The 22,464-nt window shown below is 45.3% G+C and overlaps 1 protein-coding gene across 12 annotated transcripts in view; it reads left to right on the top strand.

Moving 5' to 3' along the window:
* The window catches only part of RALGPS1 (Ral GEF with PH domain and SH3 binding motif 1), a 276,302-nt gene that overhangs the window by 42,644 nt on the left and 211,194 nt on the right, over positions 1 to 22,464 (top strand). For 11 of the 12 annotated variants that reach the window (XM_047829942.1, XM_047829936.1, XM_047829938.1 and 8 more), the window contains 3 exons: positions 4,279 to 4,400; positions 7,982 to 8,089; positions 21,597 to 21,647. In XM_047829942.1, the coding sequence (XP_047685898.1) occupies positions 4,344 to 4,400; positions 7,982 to 8,089; positions 21,597 to 21,647 (216 nt within the window). In that variant the 5' untranslated portion in view covers positions 4,279 to 4,343. The remainder of the gene's footprint in view (positions 1 to 4,278; positions 4,401 to 7,981; positions 8,090 to 21,596; positions 21,648 to 22,464) is intronic. The other variant, XM_047829939.1, reaches the window with a different exon arrangement.

Here is a 22,464-nt window from a genome sequence, read left to right as displayed (position 1 = left end):
CTTGAGGGTTTCTGGTGTCGGGTGAGTGAGGAGAGCCAAGGCCTCTGGTTTGGGCTCCATGTTGGGCCCCCCCCGGGGCAGACCCGCAGAGTACCAGGCATAGTGTGAAAGGACCGAAGCTCACATCAGCCCGGAACTGATGCAGGTTGGATCCACAACGTCATCACACAGCATCAGGCTGGCTGTCTCCCATGCCCTCTTCCCCCTCGTGACTCTGTCAGGCTTGGGTTGAGTCACTTCAGTCTGGCCTGAGCTGATCTGAACAGAGGCCATCCAACAGGCTGGTTGCTTCTGGCATAGAGAGCCTGGTTGGGTTGGCCCCGACTCCCAGTCCGCATGAGCTGGTTTGTCTGGTCTGAGACAGCCCTGCAGCTTGAGCCGGTCTCATGCTGCCTCTTTGAGCTCTTGAGCCGTGCTCTCAGGCTCAGCTTCTGGATTCCCCACTTTGAAGTCTGTAGGTTCTCATGGGGTGTCTGTGGGAAGGTCTCATCTGCCTGACTCCTGGGAGGCCTTCCCTTTGCTCCAGACGCGGGTTCCCCTTCTCCCAGTCCTGTCTCTTCTGCACTGGAAATTCCTCAACGAATTATTAATTTTTGCTTATTAATAACCCTTCTCTCGGGGCACCTGTGTGTCTTAGTCGGTTAAGTGTCTGAATCTTGATCTTGTCTCCGGTTTGTGAATTCAAACCCCACGTCGGGCTCTGCCCTGTAAGCTTGAAATTCTCGCTCTCCCTCTCTCTTTTCCCCACCCTTGCTTGTGTACACGCGCTGTCTCTCTCACTCTCTCAAAATAAATAAATAAACTTAAGAAGATAACTCTTCTCTTGTCATGGGCTAACGTGGTTTGTTTTTGCTCTTTTCATATTTCTTTGATTATTTCAAAGGGATGTGGAAGGGAGCAGTTAAACATGTGAGTTCAGGGTGCCATCGTGAAACAGCGCTGGTGGTGCTGCTTTCATTGTAGTGTGATTTACATACCGTAAAATTCACCCACTCCAAGTGTGTGATTCTGTGATTTTGAGTGAATTTACGGAGCTGCGTAACAGTCGTGATGATCCTGTTTTAGAACATTTCCGTCACCTCAGAAAGATCCCTGTGCCCGTCTGCAGTCAGCCCTGCCTCCACCCCAGCCCACCGCTGATGTGCTCCTGTCTCTCTGAGTTTGCCTTGTTTTGGCATTTCATAAAAATGGCATCCTACAGTACAGTCTTTTGGGTCTGACCTCTTTGACTTAGCATAATGTTTCTGAGGCTTATTCATGTTACAGTTTACATCAGTATTTCGTTTCTTTGTTACTGAGTAGTAGTCCACGGTAGGGAAATACCTCATTGTTTATCCACTCACCACTGGAGGAGCAAGGAGCGTTTAGATTGTTTCCAACTTTTGGCTCTGATGAATAATTCACGTACATGTCTTTGTGCGGACATATGCTTTCATTTTTTTAAAAGGTAGCTACCTAGGAGTAGAATTGCTGGTCATTTGATAAGCGTCTGTTCAACTTTTTAAGAAACTACCAAGCTATTTTCCAAAGGAGTTGTACCTTTTACCTCCTACCAGCAACGTTTAAGGGCTCCATTTCTCCGCGTCCTTGCCAGCGCTTGGTTTTGTCTTTTTCATTATAGCCTTCCTGGTGGGTATGAAGCACTGTCTCATTGTGGTTTTGCTTCGCCTTTCCCCATGGCGTTCCCCTCCTTTGACATCTGTATGCCTTCTTTTTTTTGTTTAAAAAATTTTTTTTTTCTTCAACGTTTTTATTTATTTTTGGGACAGAGAGAGACAGAGCATGAACGGGGGAGGAGCAGAGAGAGAGGGAGACACAGAATCGGAAACAGGCTCCAGGCTCCGAGCCATCAGCCCAGAGCCTGACGCGGGGCTCGAACTCACGGACCGTGAGATCGTGACCTGGCTGAAGTCGGACGCTTAACCGACTGCGCCACCCAGGCGCCCCTGTATGCCTTCTTTTTAAAAAAAAAATTTTTTTTTAAATGTTTATTTATTTTTGAGACAGAGAGAGACACAGCATGAACGGGGGAGGGTCAGAGAGGGAGGGAGACACAGAATCGGAAGCAGGCTCCAGGCTCTGAGCCATCAGCCCAAAGCCCGACGCGGGGCTCGAACTCGCGGACCGCGAGATCGTGACCTGAGCTGAAGTCGGACGCTCAACCGACTGAGCCACCCAGGCGCCCCTGTATGCCTTCTTTTGCTAAAGGTCTCTTGGCATCTCTCACGCAGCTGCCTTCCAAACCTGCCCCAGCCACGGCTCGGGGTCCTGGGTGACCGCAAGCACGGCTCCTCCGAGGACAGAGGGATTGACAAATGACGGTTCTCAGCCCGTCCCCTTTCCCTGCTGGTGAAAGAGGAGTTTGGCCTCTGCTGCTCAGTTTTCCCTCTGAGGAAAAACTTTGCCGACCTGTGCTTTCCCCCCCCTTCTCTTTTGGTATAAAAATTGTCAAGCATTCAGAAAAGTTGAGAGACTAGTGCAATGAACGCCTGTCAATAGATGTCAGGTGTTAGCATTTTGCCATAGTTGCTTTATCTCTACTTCAGCGTATTTTGCAGACTGATCGGAAACTAAATTGCAAACTCACTTTAGCCCTGAATTCTGCCACAGCGCACCGCCCGGACAGACTTTGTCCTACTTAATCTCCCCACTGATACTGTCACGCCCCAGAAAATTAATGGTAATTCGATATCATCTAAAATATCCGTATTCAGCTGTCCCTGGCTGACCCCCAAATGTCATTTATGGCTCAGACTGGTTCTTCTCAGCGTTTGGGGGAGGAAAGGCGGGAAGGCGGACGGCTCACAGGGTGTTGCTCAGGAGGAGATGGCCGGCGAGGAAGATGGCGGAGAGGTTGTGAGGGAGCGGCCATCGTGGCTTTGGAGATGGGGGCGGACGGAGCCTGCAGCACCCTGACCTTGTCGGGCGTGCGACTGTGTTCTGTGCCGAAGCGCTGCTCTGTGATGAGCCCTGGGGCTGAGGCTCCAGCAGGTCACAGGCAGGGTCGAGATCTTTTCCACCCATCTCCAGACCATCTTCCCCAGTGAGCTTCAGGCGAGACCTTGCTCTCCAGGGTGGGTTTTCTCACGGGCACCGCAGATTCGGCATATATCCCAGATTACATTCATCATCTTCTTCCCGGATCTGCTGCACCACCTCTGTTCCTGCCCTCGATGGGGGACACGCCGTCCTTCTGGCACCTCAAGCCAGACACCGTTCACCCTCAGCTCATCTACCCCGATCACCCTTCCCCGTCAGTTTCTGTCGATTTTCTGTCTCTGTTGTCTCCCAGTCTGTCTCCTCTCTGACTCCACTGCAGCAGCCTCGCTTAGCTCAGGGGACCTTCATCTCTGGCCTGAATAAATGCAGTTGGCTGCCGGCTGGTACCTTACCTTCTCCTTTCCTTCCCTTCTTGCACCCTCCCTACTCTCCTGGTCACTTTCCTGCTAAAGAGCAGGTGGTGGCTGCAGCTCCGTGTCGTTGAGTGATGTGATAAATGCCCTACTAGAGGCATGTACGCATTGGCGTGAGAGCATCTGGTTCTGGTTCCAGTGGTCCAGGCTCGGTAACCGGAGGAAACGACATTTGAGCAAGGTCTTGAATGATGATGCGATGGTGGGGCTGCGTGACTAGAGGCCCCAAAGCATGAGTTACTTAACCTCTCTGTGCCTCAAACTCCTCACACCTAATGTGGGAGCGATAGCACCTACCTGAGGCGGTTGTGAGGGTTAGTTCATGTACGCAAAGTGCGCGGCATGGGGTGAGCGGTATGCGAATATTAGCTGTGATCACATTATTATTGATGAAACGGTCTTGTGCACAGGGAAGCACGGTGGGAGCAGTTTGTACTCTTTTAAAACAAAGGTCACAAACTCTAGTGCCTGAGAGGGCCAGGCATGCACCCAAAAGCTTGCACAGCCCAGGTGCCGTCTGGAAGGCACTTGCTCCAGTGCGGGGGCAGCTGTCGCTCAGCTCAGCTGATGCTCATCAAGTAGCAACGTGGGCCCAGTACTGCCAGGTATTTTCATTTTCAAGAAAGGCTGGAAATCCATAATTCCATGTGAAGCTTTCTAATTAAATGTTGTTGATGAATTTTAAAAATACTAAAACCCGTACAAGCCCAAGAAACTATGTCTGTGGGTCATACTTAGCCTGTAGGCTGCTGGCTTATAAGCTTTGTTTATGAAGGTCTCCCCCAGGGTCTAGCACAGCTCCCCCTCCAGGGTGGGTTGAAGTTGGGTTTGAAGCTGGTTTTTATGAGCCCCTTTTTCCTTGTAGGACTTCTCCAGACAGGTTATGTCACCGACGGAGGCTGCCCTGAAGCTCCCTGTGGCCCGGAGACTATGTACAAGAGGAATGGTCTGATGGCTAGTGTGTTGGTCACCTCCGCCACTCCACAGGTACAGGGGCTGTGAGAACTGGGGCATTTGGGGGGCAGGGGGAATCCTTTCAGCTGACCTAGTCCCCAGCTAAGTCGTGGGCAGCAGGGCAGCAAGGCTCCGTGAATACCACCATTTTTAGCGCTCCCGTGGCCCCTGGCCACACCAGGCGTGAGATGTGGGAGGCGGTCAGCCCTGAGGATGAGTGTGTTTTCTGTGGTGGTTCTCTTCAAAGATAAACTATCACCTGCCCGGTCCGGTCATAGCAAGTGCCACATTCCATTTTGGTGGCAAGATGGGATCAGATCTTTCCCAAGAAAAGCTGCTGCCGACTATAAATAAGTCACACGTTCCAGAATGAAGTCAGACAGAAGTGCTTCCAACTGGCCCAGTGTTCTTATTTGCCTTACTCAGTAGGAAATGGCTGCAAGGACTGGTGGTCTGAGAGTGGCCTGGGCGGGGGCTCCTGTCCTGGGGGTTTGGGAGCCTGTTTTCCAAGTGCATGATGGGACAGAGGCGTGCTAGGAGGAGTGGGTGTCAGGCCCAGGGATGCCACCTTGCCGAACGTGTAACGCGTGGCTCCTGTGACAAGCTGGCAAGGGAACACTCAGTGTGGTGAGCTTGTAAGTCCCTCACGGTTGAGCTGGGCTTTTGAAACGATCCTGTGTGATCAGCTAGAACTTCACAGGAACCGACTCATAGCTTAGAAACCTTTAAAAAAGTCTTTATTTTGATCTCTGCCTCTGAAAACACACTTGTGAGTACCTTTTAAAATTCCCTGATGGTGCCGGTATAGATTTGAATAAAGTCCCTGCATTGTCATCAGCACCAGCACTGATGTATTTGGAGCAGCACTGGGTTAAGTAAGGCCCCCTGTGTGAGTGTGTGTGTCTGGGGCAGATGTAACGGGGTGTTGCAGGGAAGTTACAACACCTGAGGTCCCAGGAGTGGACTGTGTTCGGTAACTGGAGGAATCAGACTTCTGTTTGCATTTACAGTTTACGTTCCATCTCGAGTGAAGCTTCTTTGTTTTCTGATCTCTGTGTGTATGTGCATATATATACACCCACATATACCCGTGTACGTACATACTATGTGTAGGTATGTCTGTATGTGTATGTGCACGTGTGTATATATGTGTATCTGGAACATGGCAAGTGCTCCATAGTTACTGAGTGAAAGAACACATGTACTCAATTGGTTTTGGTGACTGAATGACCCCACACACATACACCCCATAATTCAGTGTGTATTACACACCAGGCCCTTTTGCCTTGCATGTTCCACAGGCATTATCACACTAATCCTCACACTCACCTTCACCCCCAGTCTATAGATGGGGAAACCAAGGCAGGAGGGGAGGACTACACTGGCTCAAATCACACAGCTGGTCAGCAGTGGGTGGGGATTCAGAGCCAGGCTTCTGTGACTCAAGCCAGTGCTCTTAACTACAATGACACTACACTGAGGAAAATCACTTAGCCTGCTTTCTGGAAGGTGGTTGAGGAAGTGCAGAGTGATTTACCGGTAATCACCTGCTCAGGCAGGGTCGGTGCCAAAAACTGAGGGGTGGGACAGACTGCCAATTCCAGAGGCACTTGGGATTAGTGTTTGTTACTTTTCAGAAGTTAAGCACAGATTCTCCTCAGAGGAGAATGTCCCATCAATTCGTGGAACTTTTTGTTTTAATTAAATTTTTATTTTAATCTTTGTTCATATTTTTGAGAGAGAGAGAGAGAGAGAGACAGAGAGAGAGAGAGAGAGCGAACAGGGGAGGAACAGAGAGAGAGGGAGACACAGAATCCGAAGCAGGCTGCAGGCTCTGAGCTGTCAGCACAGAGCCCGACAGGGGGCTTGAACCCACGACTGTGAGATCAGGACCCGAGCTGAAGTCAGACGCTTAACCGACTGCGCCACCCAGGCGCCCCATTCATGGCACTTTTTTTTTTTTTTTAATTTTTTTTTCAACGTTTATTTATTTTTGGGACAGAGAGAGACAGAGCATGAACGGGGGAGGGGCAGAGAGAGAGGGAGACACAGAATCGGAAACAGGCTCCAGGCTCTGAGCCATCAGCCCAGAGCCCGACGCGGGGCTCGAACTCGCGGACCGCGAGATCGTGACCTGGCTGAAGTCGGACGCTTAACTGACTGCGCCACCCAGGCGCCCCTCATGGCACTTTTAAAGTAGCCATGTCCACCCCACCCACGCCCCTTGAATCGGCGTCTCCGGGGGAGGGGGATTCTGCCAGCTGCTTTGTAAGCTTCATTTTATATAACCCGTCCCACAGTCCTGGGGAGTAGGTCCAGCAGCTCTGTTTTACAGAGACAGGGAGGTCAGGCGGCGGCTAGTGCGGGGCTGGCATCCCAACCAGGCCTGATGTGAGAGCTCTTAACCCTACGATGTGTTACTTCAGGTCACCTCAGGCTTCTGGGTACTGTAACCTCGTTTGTAGAACGTTCAGATGACACAGGCCTGTTGGAACCTACAGGTTGGAGTTTCTGCGCTTCCTTTTAACCTCACATTTTCAGTTGTTGACTGGTGGTTTCCCTCACTGGCCTAAAAACACTCCAGTTTCCAGTAAGATTGCAAGGTTTTTCCAGATATAGCCATTTTGGAAAGAGTGAAATAAAGAAGAATTAATAAAAGCATGTTCTCTAAATCCCGGTCCAAGATATTGAGGTTAATGGAAACCACAAAGTCCCTCTTCATGGGTTGAGACGAATAAAACCATTTACGAATGGGCACAGTTTTTGGGTGGTAAGCTTGATTGGTTCCCCAAAGTAGAATTTGATGAAATTAAATAAAATCTAAGAGAAGGTATGTTCAACATTCTGGGATCCCCGCAGTGTTGGGTTTCATGAAACTGGCCACATTTGGGGAGTTTTAACTTGCTCTTTTATGGGAGACGCTTTCTCTACATGCAGGGCCCAGGGTGTTCTTAACGAGGGGCTCTACCAAATAGAACTTTCGGGCATGTCTCCAAAACCAGTTGGTTACATCTCACCTCATCAGCTAACAGGCTTTGAATTCCAAGTGTCCCCTACATGAAATAAGCCTTGAGGGCCAGTTTAATACTTTGTGTAAGAATTTCCTGCAGTGACTTCAAGAAAAAAAACAAAGGTGAAACCAGGTGATGTTTGAAAGACGTCATAGAACAGACGATTGCCTCAGGCCTCCTGAGGTGTGAAGGCCCGCTTCTCCCTGAAGGAAGAGTGGTTTGAATCTTTTTACCCCACCAGCTACACAGCGGGCTGGAGGCAGTCTGGGGTAGTGATTGAGGGGATGCGTCTGGCATCACATAGATGCAAAACTAGGTTCATCTCCTGGCTCTTCAGTTTCCTAGCTACGATACCTTGGGGAAGTGGCATGGCCTCTGCTTCCTAATCTGCAAAATGGGAATAAAAATACTGTGTGCTCAAAGAGTTCTCAAGAGAATTAAACAAGAGTATTTGTATGGAACAGGGCAAAGCAGCAAGCAGTAGCAGCTTTTGTCCCTGCATGGTTCTGTCACTCTCGTGTCCTCGGTTCTGGGTGTGAGGGCCAGTGATTCTGGGGTCAGCCCGACTGCTCAGGTGGTACCCTCTCTCCCTGTCCTCCACAGGGCAGCAGCAGCTCAGACTCTCTGGAGGGCCAGGGCTGCGACTATGCCAGCAAGAGCTACGATGCCGTTGTCTTCGATGTCTTGAAAGTGAGTCCCGAGGAGTTTGCTGTAAGTAATACGACAGCTGTGGGTGTGTGGGCACCAGTGTGATGGGGGGGGGGTGGGGGGGTGGACAGCGAAAAGTTTCTCCGGTTGGAAACAAGCCATATGCCCCATAATAGGGACCATGGGATAGGATATTCTTTTTGAAATGCCAAGCAGCATTAAAAAGGGTGCCATCAATCTAGAAATCAACCACCTTGGAAGTCATGCGCAGTATATATGGAAAGTAAGTGAAAGGAGCAAGTTATGGCCCAATTAATAGAGAACGGTGCCGTTTTTAAAAAGCATGTACAGCACACACACGATTTATATTTGTGTAGGAAGAGGTCTAGATCTGATGTTTACATAGTCCTAAATATCTGGATATAAATAGCCAAACGTTGTTTACTGTAGTTTCTGGTTGTAGGGTTCTGGTTAATTGGAATTTAGTTTTTCTTCTTTTTCTTTATTTGTAAATTGTACATTTTTACAGTGACTGTTTTCTACAATGGTAGAAAATAATATTTTGTGATAATAAAATTTTTAAAAATTGTTTCTTCTCCAACAAGTGTGTTTGTGCTGCTCTGAGGGGCAGAGTTGGCTCCTTGTTTCGCCAGGACTTGGTTTCTTCCTTTCGTACTTTGAGGGTGAACAGTATATTGTCCCTGGGGTGACCTTGGGCCTCATTGCAGGTACTGTCCCAGGGCAACCCTGGAAGTGTCTCCCGCCACGCCCACTCCTCCCTGTCCCCCTTGCCGGACCAGGCTTTGTGCCCTCCAGGGTGCTGTGGGAGCGCACTGGGCCGCATCTCATCATTCTGCCATCGCCGGCCTCCGCGTTTATTTTGTGCCTTGCTGAGCCCGGCACGTGCGTCACCTCCTTCAGTGTAGCCAAGGGATCATATAAAAACCTGTGTAAAACTCTAGCAGCTGCCTTGTAGGAGAATGAGACCCTGTGTTCCTCCGGAGGCCTCCAGTGCCCCCTGGGGTCTGGCCAAGCCTCCTCTCCTGCCCCCATCTCTGCTCCCCAGCTAGACCTCTGCTCCTTCTTTCTAACCCAGACTCACCTGGCATCTCCCTGCTGCAGGGCCCTGCACGTCCTTTCCTTCCCTCCTACTGGCTCTTCTCTACGTGTCTCTGTCTCTGTCCCTGTCCTTGGACTAAAGTGGCCTCTCTCCATCACTCTCTTTTCCCTTACCCTGCTCCAGCTTCTTCAATTTCTCATTACTACCCAACATTTCACACCATAGAATAACAGTTGTGCTCTGTCTCCTCCACCAGAATAGAAACTCTTTAAGGACAGGAACTTATTGTGACTTGTTCATTGCTCTTTCCAAGGTGCCCAGAAGAGTGCCTAGTTCATAGTAGGTAGTCCGTGAATACATGTTGACTGAAAGAATTCAGTCTTCAGAGTAACCCAATGAAACAGAATTATTAGCTCCTGATTTTCTTTCTTTTTTTCTTTTTTTTAATGTTTTAAAACATTTTATTTTATTTTATTTTTTTAGTTTTGAGACAGAGAGAGACAGAGCATGAGCAGGGGAGGGCCAGAGAGAGAGGGAGACACAGAATTTGAAGCAGGCTCCTGGCTCTGAGCTGTCAGCACAGAGCCCACCGCGGGGCTCAAACTCACAGACTGAGATCATGACCTGAGCTGAAGTCGAATGCTTAACCGACTGAGCCATCCAGTCGCCCCATTTTTCTTTTTTCTTTTTTTTAATGTTTATTTATTTATTTAGAGAGAGAGAGGGAGGGAGAGAGAAAGCATGAGCAGGGGGAGGGGCAGAGAGAATGGAGACAGAATCCCAAGCAGGCTTCGTGATGTCAGCATGGAGCCTGATGTGGGGCTCGATTCCATGAACCGTGAAATCATGACCTGTTAGCTCCTGATTTCCTAATGAAGAAATGAAGGATCTAAGAGATGATTTTTTTTTTTTTTTTTTTGCCTGGATCACATAGCCAGGTGTGGGCAGAGCCAGGTCTAAAACCTTCATCTGCTGACTATTCAGCTAATGCTGGACCGTAATAATAAGGGCAACTCCTATTTTTGAACACCTACCATGTCTAGGTTGTAACACTAAGTGTTTTACGTGTATTATCTAATTGACTTCTCACATCAGCCTTATACATTAGGTGTATTTATTATTCCTAGTATACTGATGAGCAAGTCAGTTCTTAAAGAGAAAAGTCACCTCTTCACACAGATGGTAAGTGTCACTGTCTGTCTGGGATTTAAAACTAGGACTGGCATTGTTGACCACCACTATCCAACAGAAATATAATCTGAACCACACGTGCAATTTTATTTATTTATATGTATGTTTAAAACACTTTAATTCCAGTATAGTTAGCATACAGTGTGATATTAGTTTCAGGTGTACAATATAGTGATCCAACAGTTCAATGTATGACTCATTACTCCTCATGATAAGTGTCCTTCCCCTATTTCACCCATCCCCCCTTCCCCGCCCCCCGGCAAACTGTCTCGTCTGTTTGTTCTCTATAGTTGAGTCTGTTTTTGCTTTGTCTTTTTTTCCCCTTTATTCGTTTGTTTTGTTTCTTCAATTCCACATATGAATGAAATCTCTGACTGACTTACTTTGTTTAGCATTATACTCTTCAGATCCATCCATATTGTTTCAAATGGCAAGATTTTATTCTTTTTTATGGCTGAATAGTATTCTTTTGTGTATTTATACCACGTGTTCTCTATCCATTCATCTGTTGATGGGCAGTTGGGTTGTTTCTTTAATTTTGGCTATTGTAAATAATGCTTCAATAAACACAGGGGTGCACATATCCTTTGAAATTAGTTTTCTCATATTCTTTTTTTTTTTTAATGTTTATTTTTTGAGAGCGAGAGAGTGGGGGGAGGAGCAGAGAGAGGGAGAGAGAAGATCCGAAGCAGGCTGTTCACTGACAGCTCGATGCAGGGCTCAAACTCATAAACTGAGAGCATGACCTGAGCTGAAGTCAGACGCTTAACCAACTGAGCCGCCCAGGTGCCCCAGTGTTTTCATATTCTTTGGGTAAATACTCAGTTGTGTGGTTACTGGATCATAGGGTAGTTCTATTTTTAATTTTTTGAGGAACCTCTGTACTGTTTTCTACAGTGGCTGCAACAGTTTGCATTCCCACCCACAGAGCACAAGGGGTCCTTTTTCTCCGTATCCTTGCCAACATTTGTCGTTTTCTCATGTTTTTGATTTTAGCCATTCTGACTGGTATGAGGTGATACCTCATTGTGGTTTTGATTTGCATTTTCCTGATGATGAGTGATGTTGAACATCTTTTCATATGTCTGTTGGCCATCTGGATGTCTTCTTTGGAGAAGTGCCTGTTCATGTCTCCTGCCCATTTCTTAATTGGATTATTTGGGTTTTTGGTGTTGTATAAGTTCTTTATATGTTTTGGATACTAAGCCTTTATTGGATATATCATTTGCAAATATCTTTCCCCCATTCGATATGTTGTCTTTTAGTTTTATTGATTGTTTTCTTTGCTGTGCAGAAGGATTTTATTTTGTTGGAGTCCCAAAAGTTTATTCTTGCTTTTGTTTTCCTTGCCTCACAAGACATGCCTAGAAAAATGTTGTTATGGCTGATGTCAGATAAATTATTGCCTGTGCTCTCTTCTAGGGTTTTTATGGTTTCAGTTCTCACATTCAGGACTTTAATCCATTTTGAGTTTATTTTTATGTATGTATGGTGTAAGAAAGTTGTCCAGTTTCATTCTTTTGCATATGGCTGTCCAGTTTTCCCAACATTATTTGTTGAAGGGACCCTAATTTTTTTTTTTTTAATGTTTATTTATTTTTGAGGGAGAGTGAGGCAGGGCTCAAAATCACAAACCATGAGATCATGACCGAAGCCGAAGTGGTATGCTTAACAGACTGAGCCACCTAGGCTCCATGACTGCCTTTTTCCTACTGTATGTTCTTGCCTCTTTTGTCAAAGATTAATCGAGCATATAATTATGGGTTTATTTCTGTGCTTTCTATTGTGTTCTATTGATCTGTGTATCTGTTTTTGTACCAGTACCACACGGTTTTGATCATTACAGCTTTGTAGTATAACTTGAAATCTGGAATTGTGATACCTCCACCTTTGTTTTCCTGTTTTAAGATTGCCTTGGCTATTTGGGAGTTTTTTTGTGGTTTCATAGAAATTTTAGGATTGTTTGTTCTAGTTCTATAAAAAATGCTGTTGGTATTTTGATAGGGATTGCATTAAATCTGTAGATTGCTCTGCATAGTATGGGCATTTTAACAATACTTGTTCTTCCAATTCATGGGCTAGTGTTGTCTTTAATTTCTTTCATCGGTGTTTTATAGTTTTCAGTGTACAGGTCTTTTACCTCCTTGGTTAAGTTTGTTCATGGGTATTTTATCATTTTTTGGTGCAATTGTAAATGGGATTGTTTCTTAATTTCTCTTTTTGCTGATTTATTATTTGTGTATAGAAATGCAATGGATTTTTGTACATTGATTTTGTATCCTGCAACCTTACTGAATTCATTTCTCAATTTTAGTAGTTTCTTGGTGGAGATTTTAGGGTTTTCTATATCGCATATGCAATTTTAAATTTGCTTGTAGCCACATTAAAGAAAGGAGTTGAAATTAATTTTTTATTTTTAATGTTTATTATTATTTTTAAAGTTTATTTATTTATTTTGAGAGAGAACATGAACAGGGGAGGGGCAGAGAGAGAGGGAGAGAGCGAGAATCCCAAGCAGGCTCTGCACTGCCAGTGCAGAGCCTACACGGGGCTTGAACCTACAAACCGTGAGATCATGACCTGGGCTGAAATCAAGAGTCAAACACTTAACTGACTGAGCCACCTCGGTGCCCCTGAGATTACTTTAAAAATATATTTTACTTTACTTGGTATATCTAAAATAGTATCATTTCAACATGTAAGCAACATGAAATTATTGAGAGAAGTGAAATTAGATTACCGTCAATGTTTTTGACCCAAACGCTTTTTGCCAAAAGAAAGCAAAATAATGTAATCAAGTAAGTCAAGGAAAAAAAAATGTGAGCCAAAGATTTTATATCCAGTAACACTGACTTTCGGGTATTAAGGGCATGAACACGCAAGAAGATTATTCTTCAGAGAATGTTATTCCTGTGAACCCTTTCTGAGGAATTTACCAGAGAACAAGCTTCAGGCCATGAAAATGATTAGAGAAACATCACTATAAAGACTGATGGAGAGCAGTGAGCACTCAGTTACTGTAGAGTTAAGACTGAATGACTAAGGGAAGGAGAAGGTATGGTGTGTAATGGCCGTGTTGCCCATGTAATAGATGCAGTGTTGACTCTTACAGTGTAAACTGTAAAAAATGTGGGAGGATGGAGAGAACAAAACTTTCATAACTTTTCTCAGTAATTACACTGATGGTGGTAGCATTAATATTGTTATTCTAAGACTGTTGTGTGAATAAAGTAGGATAAAGGAAATGAATAATTATGGGATAATGCAATCCTGTATACCCTGTGTCCTTGAGACCAGGATTTTCAATACGGAAGAAAGGAGATAAGAGATGTAATACAGAAGAAGGTAAGTAAGTTAGGGGGAAAAAAGTATCCTGAATTTGAATTGGAAATATCAGTATGAATTCCAGACTGTGGTCGTGAAATACCATTTACCGCTGAAAGAGACCAGGGCTTCCCAGAGAATTGCTTGATTCTAGGTCTAGGACAGGAAATGTTCAAGATGAGCCTGTACATCTTTCCAATACCAGTGAGGAAGCTATCGAGGACCAAGAGGGTCATGCCAAAAGGACTCAGGAGCCACCTAGAGGAAGAAGCTGCCATTGTCCAGTGATGGGATCCTTTGAGCTTCAAAAGAATAATATTTGGAATTTATTGAAACCCATCAGGGGCGCCTGGGTGGCGCAGTCGGTTAAGCGTCCGACTTCAGCCAGGTCACGATCTCGCGGTCCGTGAGTTCGAGCCCCGCGTCAGGCTCTGGGCTGACGGCTCAGAGCCTGGAGCCTGTTTCCGACTCTGTGTCTCCCTCTCTCTCTGCCCCTCCCCCGTTCATGCTCTGTCTCTCTCTGTCCCAAAAATAAATAAACGTTGAAAAAAAAAAATTAAAAAAGAAACCCATCAAACAATGGGTCATCACTGGATGACAATGGGGAACAAGTTTATTACCTCAAAACCTAAGAAATAGAAAGAAGGAATCCAGTATTTGTCTTACCTTTCACTTTTGAACTTTTGAACTGTACTGGGTAACCAAATAGTGGGTAAGGATAATTTCAGTTAATAAGTGGAAAAGGAATGATAGAATTGGAATACAGTATCATCATTTTATAACCCGAGTGAGTTAATAGATCTAAGCATTGAGCATCAATAGCTACTGACACAAAAGGAGAGACATTATGTGCTTCCTGATGAAACAGCACAGCACCACCTCCATTCCTGCCAAAGGGATCAAACCTGTGTCTGCTCAAGTCTCCGGGCGCAGCTGACAATTTGCAGGAAATGCCAAGGACAGAGGAACATGTTGACCTGAACTCTGAGTGTGGGGAACTGTGTAGATCAAATGGCCTGGATTCTCCAGCAGATACATTGTGAGGAAAACAAGGGATGGAGAAAATACTTGTAGATTAAAAGAAACTTGCAAATACACATCAACCTTTTATTTTATTTATATTATTTTTATTATTATTATTTTTTATGTAATCTCTACCCTCAGCGTGGGGCTTGAACTCACAACCCCGAGATCAAGAGTCGCATGCTCTACCAACTGAGCCAGCCAGGTGCCGCACGTTAAACTTTCAAGAGTGGGCAAGGAGTGCCTGGGTGGCTCAGTCAGTTAAGCATCCAACTTCGCCTCAGGTCATGATCTCACGGTTTGTGAGTTCGAGCCCCACATTGGGCTCTGTGCTGTCAGCATAGAGCCCACTTCGAACTATCTATCTATCCCCCTCTCTCTGTGCCCCTCCCCTGCTTGCGCTTTCTCTCTCTCAAAAACAAATAAACATTAAAAAAAGAAACGGGCAAGATGCCACCATGATGCCCTGGTGCACACACTTGGGTGATCAAATCGTAAAGAAACTTGAGGTAAGTCAGGACCTCTGTTTCTCATGGCCGGAGGGAGGGCTTGTGATTGGGATGAGGCACAGGGAAGAACTCTGGGGTGAGTTTTCTGAATTGTAGTAAACTATATGCAACATAAAATTTATCACTGTAACCGTGTCTAAGCGTACAGGTGAGTAGTGTTAAGTACATTCACATTGTCGTGCACCTGATCTCCAGAGCTGTTTCATCCTGCACACCCGAAACGCCATACCCATTAAACAACTCTCCATCCCCCCTACCCTCAACCACCGAGACAGTATTTTTTGTGTGTCTGGCTTTTGCCACTTAACACCATGTCCTCAAGGTTTGTCCATATTGTGACATATGTCAGCATTTCCTTGCTTTTTCAGGCTGAATAATACTCCCTAGTGTGTGTATATACCCCATTTTTGGGGTCCGTTCGTGTGTTGATTGAGGTAGCTATTTCTTGACTGAGGTGGTAATTACAAGGTATTCATCTTATAATAAGTCATCAAACCGTGTAATTGCTTGATGCGGTTTATGTGAATGTGTGTTATTTTGTAATAAAAAGGGTTCATATCATTTAAAAGGTCCTCAGTTTCTCAGCAGGGGTGCTCGACAGCTAGATTTCCATCCTCCTCCTCAGCAGGCTGAAAGCAGAGTAAAGAGCAAAGCTGGAACTTTGTCATCAATAGTTCATGGACATCCTTCTAGGTCAATATGTATAGATTTAATTCTCTACTTTAAAAAAAAAATAATGTTTATTTTTGAGAGAGAGAGAAGCAGAGTGCAAGTGGGGGAGGGGCAGAGAGAGAGGGAGACACAGAATCAGAAGCAGGCTCCACGTTCTGAGCTGTCAGCACAGAGCCCGATGCAGGGCTCGAACTTGTGAACTGCAAGACCATGACCTGAGCTGAATTCGGAGGCTTAAGTGACTGAGCCACCCACGCACCCCTAATTCTCTATTTTTAAATTTTTTTTTTCAACGTTTATTTATCTTTGGGAGAGAGAGAGAGACAGAGCATGAACGGGGGAGGGGCAAAGAGAGAGGGAGACACAGAATCGGAAACAGGCTCCAGGCTCCGAGCCATCAGCCCAGAGCCCGACGCGGGGCTCGAACTCACGGACCGCGAGATCGTGACCTGGCTGAAGTCGGACGCTTAACCGACTGCGCCACCCAGGCGCCCTATTTTTAATAGCTTCATGAAACTCCAGAGTCTGAATGTACCATATTTTTTTTTCTCCCAACAAGTCACTTTTTGTGGCCTTTTTTGTTTCTAGCGCTTGTCTTTCTGTAGGTATACGGATTGTTGTGTCAGCCATATGCTCATCTCACTTTTTAGGATAGTATCTAACTGCAATGCCTGATCTTGGATTGTGAAAAAATTGCTGTAAAAACTATTGGGATATTTTGGCAAATTTTGAATGTGGACTGTATGTAATATTAGATAATACTGTTGTAGCAATGATAAGTTTGCTGAGTGTAATAATTTTGTCATTATGTAAGAGCATGGTCTTGTTCTTGGGAAAGAACATGTTGAAGGATTTAGGGGTGAAGAGTCATGATATCTGCATTTTATTCTCGAGTGGTTCAGGAGAAAATGGTGTATATGTAATTATGTATATACATAGAGAAAAAGCAAATGAGGCAAGATGTTAATAATTAGTGAAGCTAGGTGAAAGGTTATAGAGTTCATCATACTATTCTTGCAACTTTTTTTTTAGAAGTTTGACTTTTTAGAAAAAGCAAGAGTTAAAGAACTTTTGTAATGGTTTGCTGCCAGATTGCTTTTCAAAAAGAACAGAGCAGTCTGTAAAGTCCTGTCGCTCCTGGTGGCACTGCTGGACCACAAATGGCATCTTCCTGTTTAATCTGCATTTCCTTGACTGTCATTCTAAATTTGCCCCGCACATGTTTCTGTGGCTCTAGGAGTACAGGTAGGAATGTATCTGTGGAGCTGATTGCCCTTTTGTTCTGTGAGCCTTCCTGGTCGTGAGCTGGTGGAGTGATCTAAATGCAAATTTAAAGGTCTCTTCTGTTACAAAATGTGCCACTCATTTGCCAACAACTTCTTTTGTTTGTTTATTTGGGGGTTGAGAGAGCCTTTATGCTAAGGTTGTGGCCGGGGAGAGGGGATTTAGTCACCAGTGTTAGAGGGAGAAACACTACATTCAGCATATGTAGAAAACAGTTGGGGTTTTTTTGGTTTTTGTTTTATATGTGTGTGTGTGTGTGTGTGTGTGTGTGTGTGTGTGTGTGTGTGTGTGTGTTTGCTTTCCTTTTTAGCTAAGTAGCTTTCCTTTATCCACACAGTAACCCTCTTTCTTTAGGGCCATATTGTGAAGTACTCCAGTAGGTCTCTCCATTCTGAAGGAGTCACCTCAACAGAAATGTTTTGTAGTATGTGGAGATTGGCCGTTTCCCTAAAAAGCCTGGGTTTTTAGGGAGTCCTTGACTAGGGTGAAGGAGGGGGTTGGAGAAGGAGTTAGGATTATGGAAGGCATGGGCTCCTGGGTGGCTCAGTAGGTTGAGTGTCTGACTTTGGCTCAGGTCATGATCTCGCAGTTGGTGGGTTTGAACCCTGATAGCTCAGAGCCTGGAGCCTGCTTTGGTTCCTGTGTCGCTCCCCCTCCCCCCGCCCCACCCCTGCTGGTGTTCTGTTACTCTCTCTCAAAAAAAAAAAAAGGATTAAGGAAGGCATTGCCAGGTGGCTAGCTTCATTGGACATCCTGTTGAAGGCTTTATTTTCAAAGATAAGGAGAAGCCGTGGAGAGACTTGTTCATGAGTGTGCACCTCCGTCCAGGCATGTGTGCCTCACTGTGGAGGCTGTGCTGCATTCATTCATTTGTCCATTCATTCATTCACTGTGCTTATGTTTCCCAGTCCATTCCCATGCAATCTAATATTAGCTTCAGGTGCACAGTGTAGTGATTCAGCACTTCCATACCATGCCTGCTCCTCACGACAAGTGCTGCTTGTGGACCCGAGGGCCCTATTGCCGGGCGTTTTTACAGAGGCCGCACCACATCCCCGGAAATGCTCCTTCTCTCCACGAAGCCCGGGCCTCTCCCCTGAGGGAGGCGCAAGGTCTTCTGAGGCTGAGAGCCACTGTGAAGGGGGACAGGACTGGCTGCCCTCAAGCCTCCATCCCTACCCACACCCTCCCTTTCTGGTAAAACTGCCTGGGTTGGAGCCCCCACACTTCCTGGGAGGGACGGCTGGTCAGCACCCTTTCCGTGCGTGTATGGCTTTGTACTAAAATGACACATTTGTAATCTGAAGATTTTACCTGTGTACTGACATATTCTTGTTCTGGACTCGGCTTCTTTTTTGGTCAGAATCGTGAGGATAAAAATGCACGAGAGACTTCGGAAAACCCTCAGATTGTGTGTTTGGGACCAGCCAGTCTGTTTTAAGTTTGGTGACCTCTGTTGTTGTTTGTTTTGAATAAAAAACCTGAATACACTTTCTGACGTAGGGTCTGAGCAGGGATCACAATATTTGAAACTTCCAAAACAGTGTGAAACGTAAAGCCACTATTTTCATAAATCATTTAGAAATTCGGTAGCAAGCCCTAGAAGTGATGGCAGGATGGAGAGGAAGTTTTCTTATTTTCTCATTAGTGGACTTTTGGTTCTCTTCCTAAATGACATAGCAAACATCCTGCTGGTTCTCCCGGGTAGGGAGTTAACTTGAGCCACAGGACGGATTTCCAAGGCCCTCTGAGCTTTCAGCATGAATCTCCTGTTTCCATAAGGCTGTTCTGTTCCCCAGGATGACAGAATTAATCCAAATGTGAGGGGACTTGGCTAGCAGTCTCCACAGGTCTGGCAGGAGGATCACCAGTCTGTTTGCACTGCCCGGGACATAGCTCTGGGCCAGACACGCAGACCTTTAGGCCTCCAGGCCTCAGTCGTCCCTTGACACCCAGGTTACAAGGGCCAGACGCACCTTGTGTGGACGTCCAGTGCCCCCTTACTGCTGGTGGGTAGACCCAGAGGTGGAAGGACTCGATTCCCAAGTGCTTCTTCATTCCCACCGCCTTTGCTGTCCCTCTCCTGAGCTTCCGTTAGTGGCAGCACTAGCCCCTTGGAGGGGACGGAGAGGCTCTCCACGGAGGCCACCTGCTGACTTCCCTCTCCCGCTCAGCCCTGAGGATGGTAGGCTTTGGCCTGCATCCTGTGCTTCTCAGGAACCCAGTGCTTTTGGACCACCTTTAAATTATGCCGAGAGGCAACCACAGCTCTGCACCTTAGCCCCGGATTGTGGTTACACCTGACATACTGCGTCGTTGTCATTTTTCTCATGTATTTTGGACATGAGGCTTTTTTTCATGACAGTATTTGTTGACCCAATGTAACAGCCTCCTTTAAGTGTTCTCTAGAGCAACTTTGGTACATGAATATTCAAATGCATCAATAGTCCCTTATTTCTTAGCTCATGTATTGGTCAGGAGCCATAAGTTCACATCCAATACATGAGTCCATCTGTGTGACTTTGCATACATATGATATGTAAGTACAAATGTATGAACACACACATGGGTACAGTTTACCCTTGAACACACAGGTTTGAACTGTGTGCATCCACTTATATAAAGATGTTTTTAAATACATACAGTACTGTAAATGTATTTTCTCTTCCTTATGATTTTCTTAATAACATTTGCTTTTCTCTAGCTTACCTTACTGTAAGAATACAGCATATAATTCACACAGTGTGTTAATCAGCTGTTGATGTTATCAGCAAGGCTTCTGGTCAACAGTAGGCTATCAGTAGTTAACTTTTGGAGAGTCAAAAGTTATATGCAGATTTTCAACTGTGGAAGGTTGGCATCCGTAACCCCTGTGTTGTTCATGGGTCTCTGGTATATATAATCTTTGTGAAAATTCAAAATAGGTGCAGAATGCCTGGCACCTGACAGACGTTCTTGGTCTCTGTGTATGTGTTTCTCTCTCTACACCATACATAGATGCGCTCTCTCTATTTGCATGTATATATGTATGTGTATACACACGTGCATATCCGTATCTAGAGAGAGCACCTGTCATATGCCAGACATTCTGCACCTCTTGTCTTACATATTCCCAAGGATCCTATAAGATAGGGATTATTGTCATCATTTCCTAGATGTGGCGCCTGAGATTGGGAGAGAGGTTAAATCATGCGTCAAAGAGAATATTGCCGTCAAGCAGTGTTACCCAGACATACACCCAAGTCCTGCTGGTTCCAGAGCCCAAGTTCGTTCCCCTGCATCACGTCCTCCTCTTTGACCTGTGTGCCAGGGGCAGGGTATCTTCTTGCATTAGGAGGCAGCCAAATGCCCTTGGCTCTCCTTCCCTGGCCTGTCACAGAGGTGTCTGTTAACTGACGTCTGGCATCCCAGGTGACATGTGGAGATGGGCAGGTCATGTGAAGTCAGCTCAGTCTCTGCCTTGGCCTGGAAAGATCAGCAAGGATGCTTTCTCTTATTGCTGCCCGATGAGCAGCTAACGATGGGACCAGCCTTTTATTATTTTATTTTATTTTATTTTATTTTAATTTTAATTTAATTTAATTTAATTTAATTTTATTTTATTTATCTATTTTGAGAGAGAGAGAGAGACAGAGAGAGAAAATCCCAAGCGGGCTCCACACTATCAGCATAGAGCCTGACGTGGGGCTCTAACCCCTGAACCAAGAGATCATGACCAGAGCTGAAATCAAGAGTCAGACGCTCTGCTCACTGAACCACCCATGCGCCCCTAGAACAGCCTTTTAATTATATGTGTTTTCTGTATTTACAGCATTAATGCTTCTCAAGCTAGCTGTGGTAAAGGGCCATTTTTTTCACCTCCTATCTGTTGAGGACTGATACTTTAAAAAAATACAATAAAAATGTGGCAATTTGCTATAAAAGTTCCCAAATGCTTGCTCTCAAATTCTGAAGTTCTCTCGTTGTGGGCTGGTGGAATAAATAGTTTGCGGTCCAGCATGGTCCTCGGATGCATCTTGAGTAGCCCTCTACTGTATAATTTAGAGGAGGCTGAGACTTCAGAAGAAATGTACAATTTCTATAAGCCACAGTTTTTTTAAAAAATTTAAATTTAGACTAATAGATAGTGTCTCTTTAGCATTCTAATTTTTAATATTGTGTCTACAACTTTTGTAAATGCCAAAAGTAATTCATGCTTGAAACAACAACTCACAAAGTGCAAAAATATCCAAACTGAAAATGTTCCCCTTCATCTCAGTTCCATCCTCCAAATGACTATTATCAATTCTTAAATTGGGAGTTTGTCTCACATTAAAGAAAGAAGGATGTGGGGACAAGATTTATGAAGGGGGAAGGATAGGAGAGGCATTTTAGAAATTTTTTATTCTGTTCTTTCTTAATTTGTGTCTCAAGGGAGAATGTGTTCTTACCCTATATAGATTTAAAGTAACATGACAGCTGTCTTTGGTTTACGGTTTATTCTAATACTGATTCTCTTTTGTTACAGAGCCAGATCACGTTAATGGACATACCTGTGTTTAAAGCCATCCAGCCGGAGGTCTGTACTCTGTCCTTTAAATTGCTCTAAACACTGTGGCTGGGAAGAGGGGAGTTAGTCAGGTTTCTTTCTTGTAGTCTCTATAAATGCATTACTGACTTAAGCCCCTGTTAGAGCATCCAGGAGCTTCTCATTCTTGATGGTGCTCATTCTGTGAGCCAGCTGTTTGAATTCTGTGGAGAATTTCACTGAGTTGGGCCTACTCGGGTGAGGCTGGGGGCACTCGGTGCCCACGGCTTCCATGACCGAGCCAGGCCTTCCCACACTGATTCCTTTTCCCCTCCCTCCTCCTGTGAGGGAACGTTTTTTTCTAGAGAGCTTTCTTTTTGTTGATCCCAAATTCTGGTGGTTGCCTTGTTTCTGATTTCAAAACCAGTTGCCACAGCAAAACACGTACATATGTACATTAAAAGCATATGTACATTTTTAGAAACAGCGTATTCAATAAAGAGAAAAAAGTTGGTCTTGGTCTTTAAAAATATCCTGGAAATGTTTAGTAGTTGATAACAGGGCTTTATAGTTGTTTTAGTCAGCGGTCTTTTTTCGTTGGCAAGTGATAGGCATCCATTTCAAAGTACTGAATAGGCAGAAGAGGAGTTTAATACGAGGACAAAAGGGCACTTGGTGGAATCCACAGGCATGGAGTTCAGGCAGCTAGAGTGCCAACCAAGACTCAAGCCGTCTCTGCCTCTTGCCTCTGCTGTTTCCTCTTTTTTGCTCTCCTGCCTTCTTTCCTGTCTGCTCACGTGGTCCAAGCTGGCCTCCCCGAAGGGCTCACATTTATGTGATCCTCCTTTAATCCACCTTCCAGACTGAG

The sequence above is a fragment of the Prionailurus viverrinus genome, chromosome D4 (assembly GCF_022837055.1).
Source record: "Prionailurus viverrinus isolate Anna chromosome D4, UM_Priviv_1.0, whole genome shotgun sequence".
Classification (NCBI taxonomy): domain Eukaryota; kingdom Metazoa; phylum Chordata; class Mammalia; order Carnivora; family Felidae; genus Prionailurus; species Prionailurus viverrinus.
This window is presented reverse-complemented; position numbering and strand designations above follow the sequence as displayed.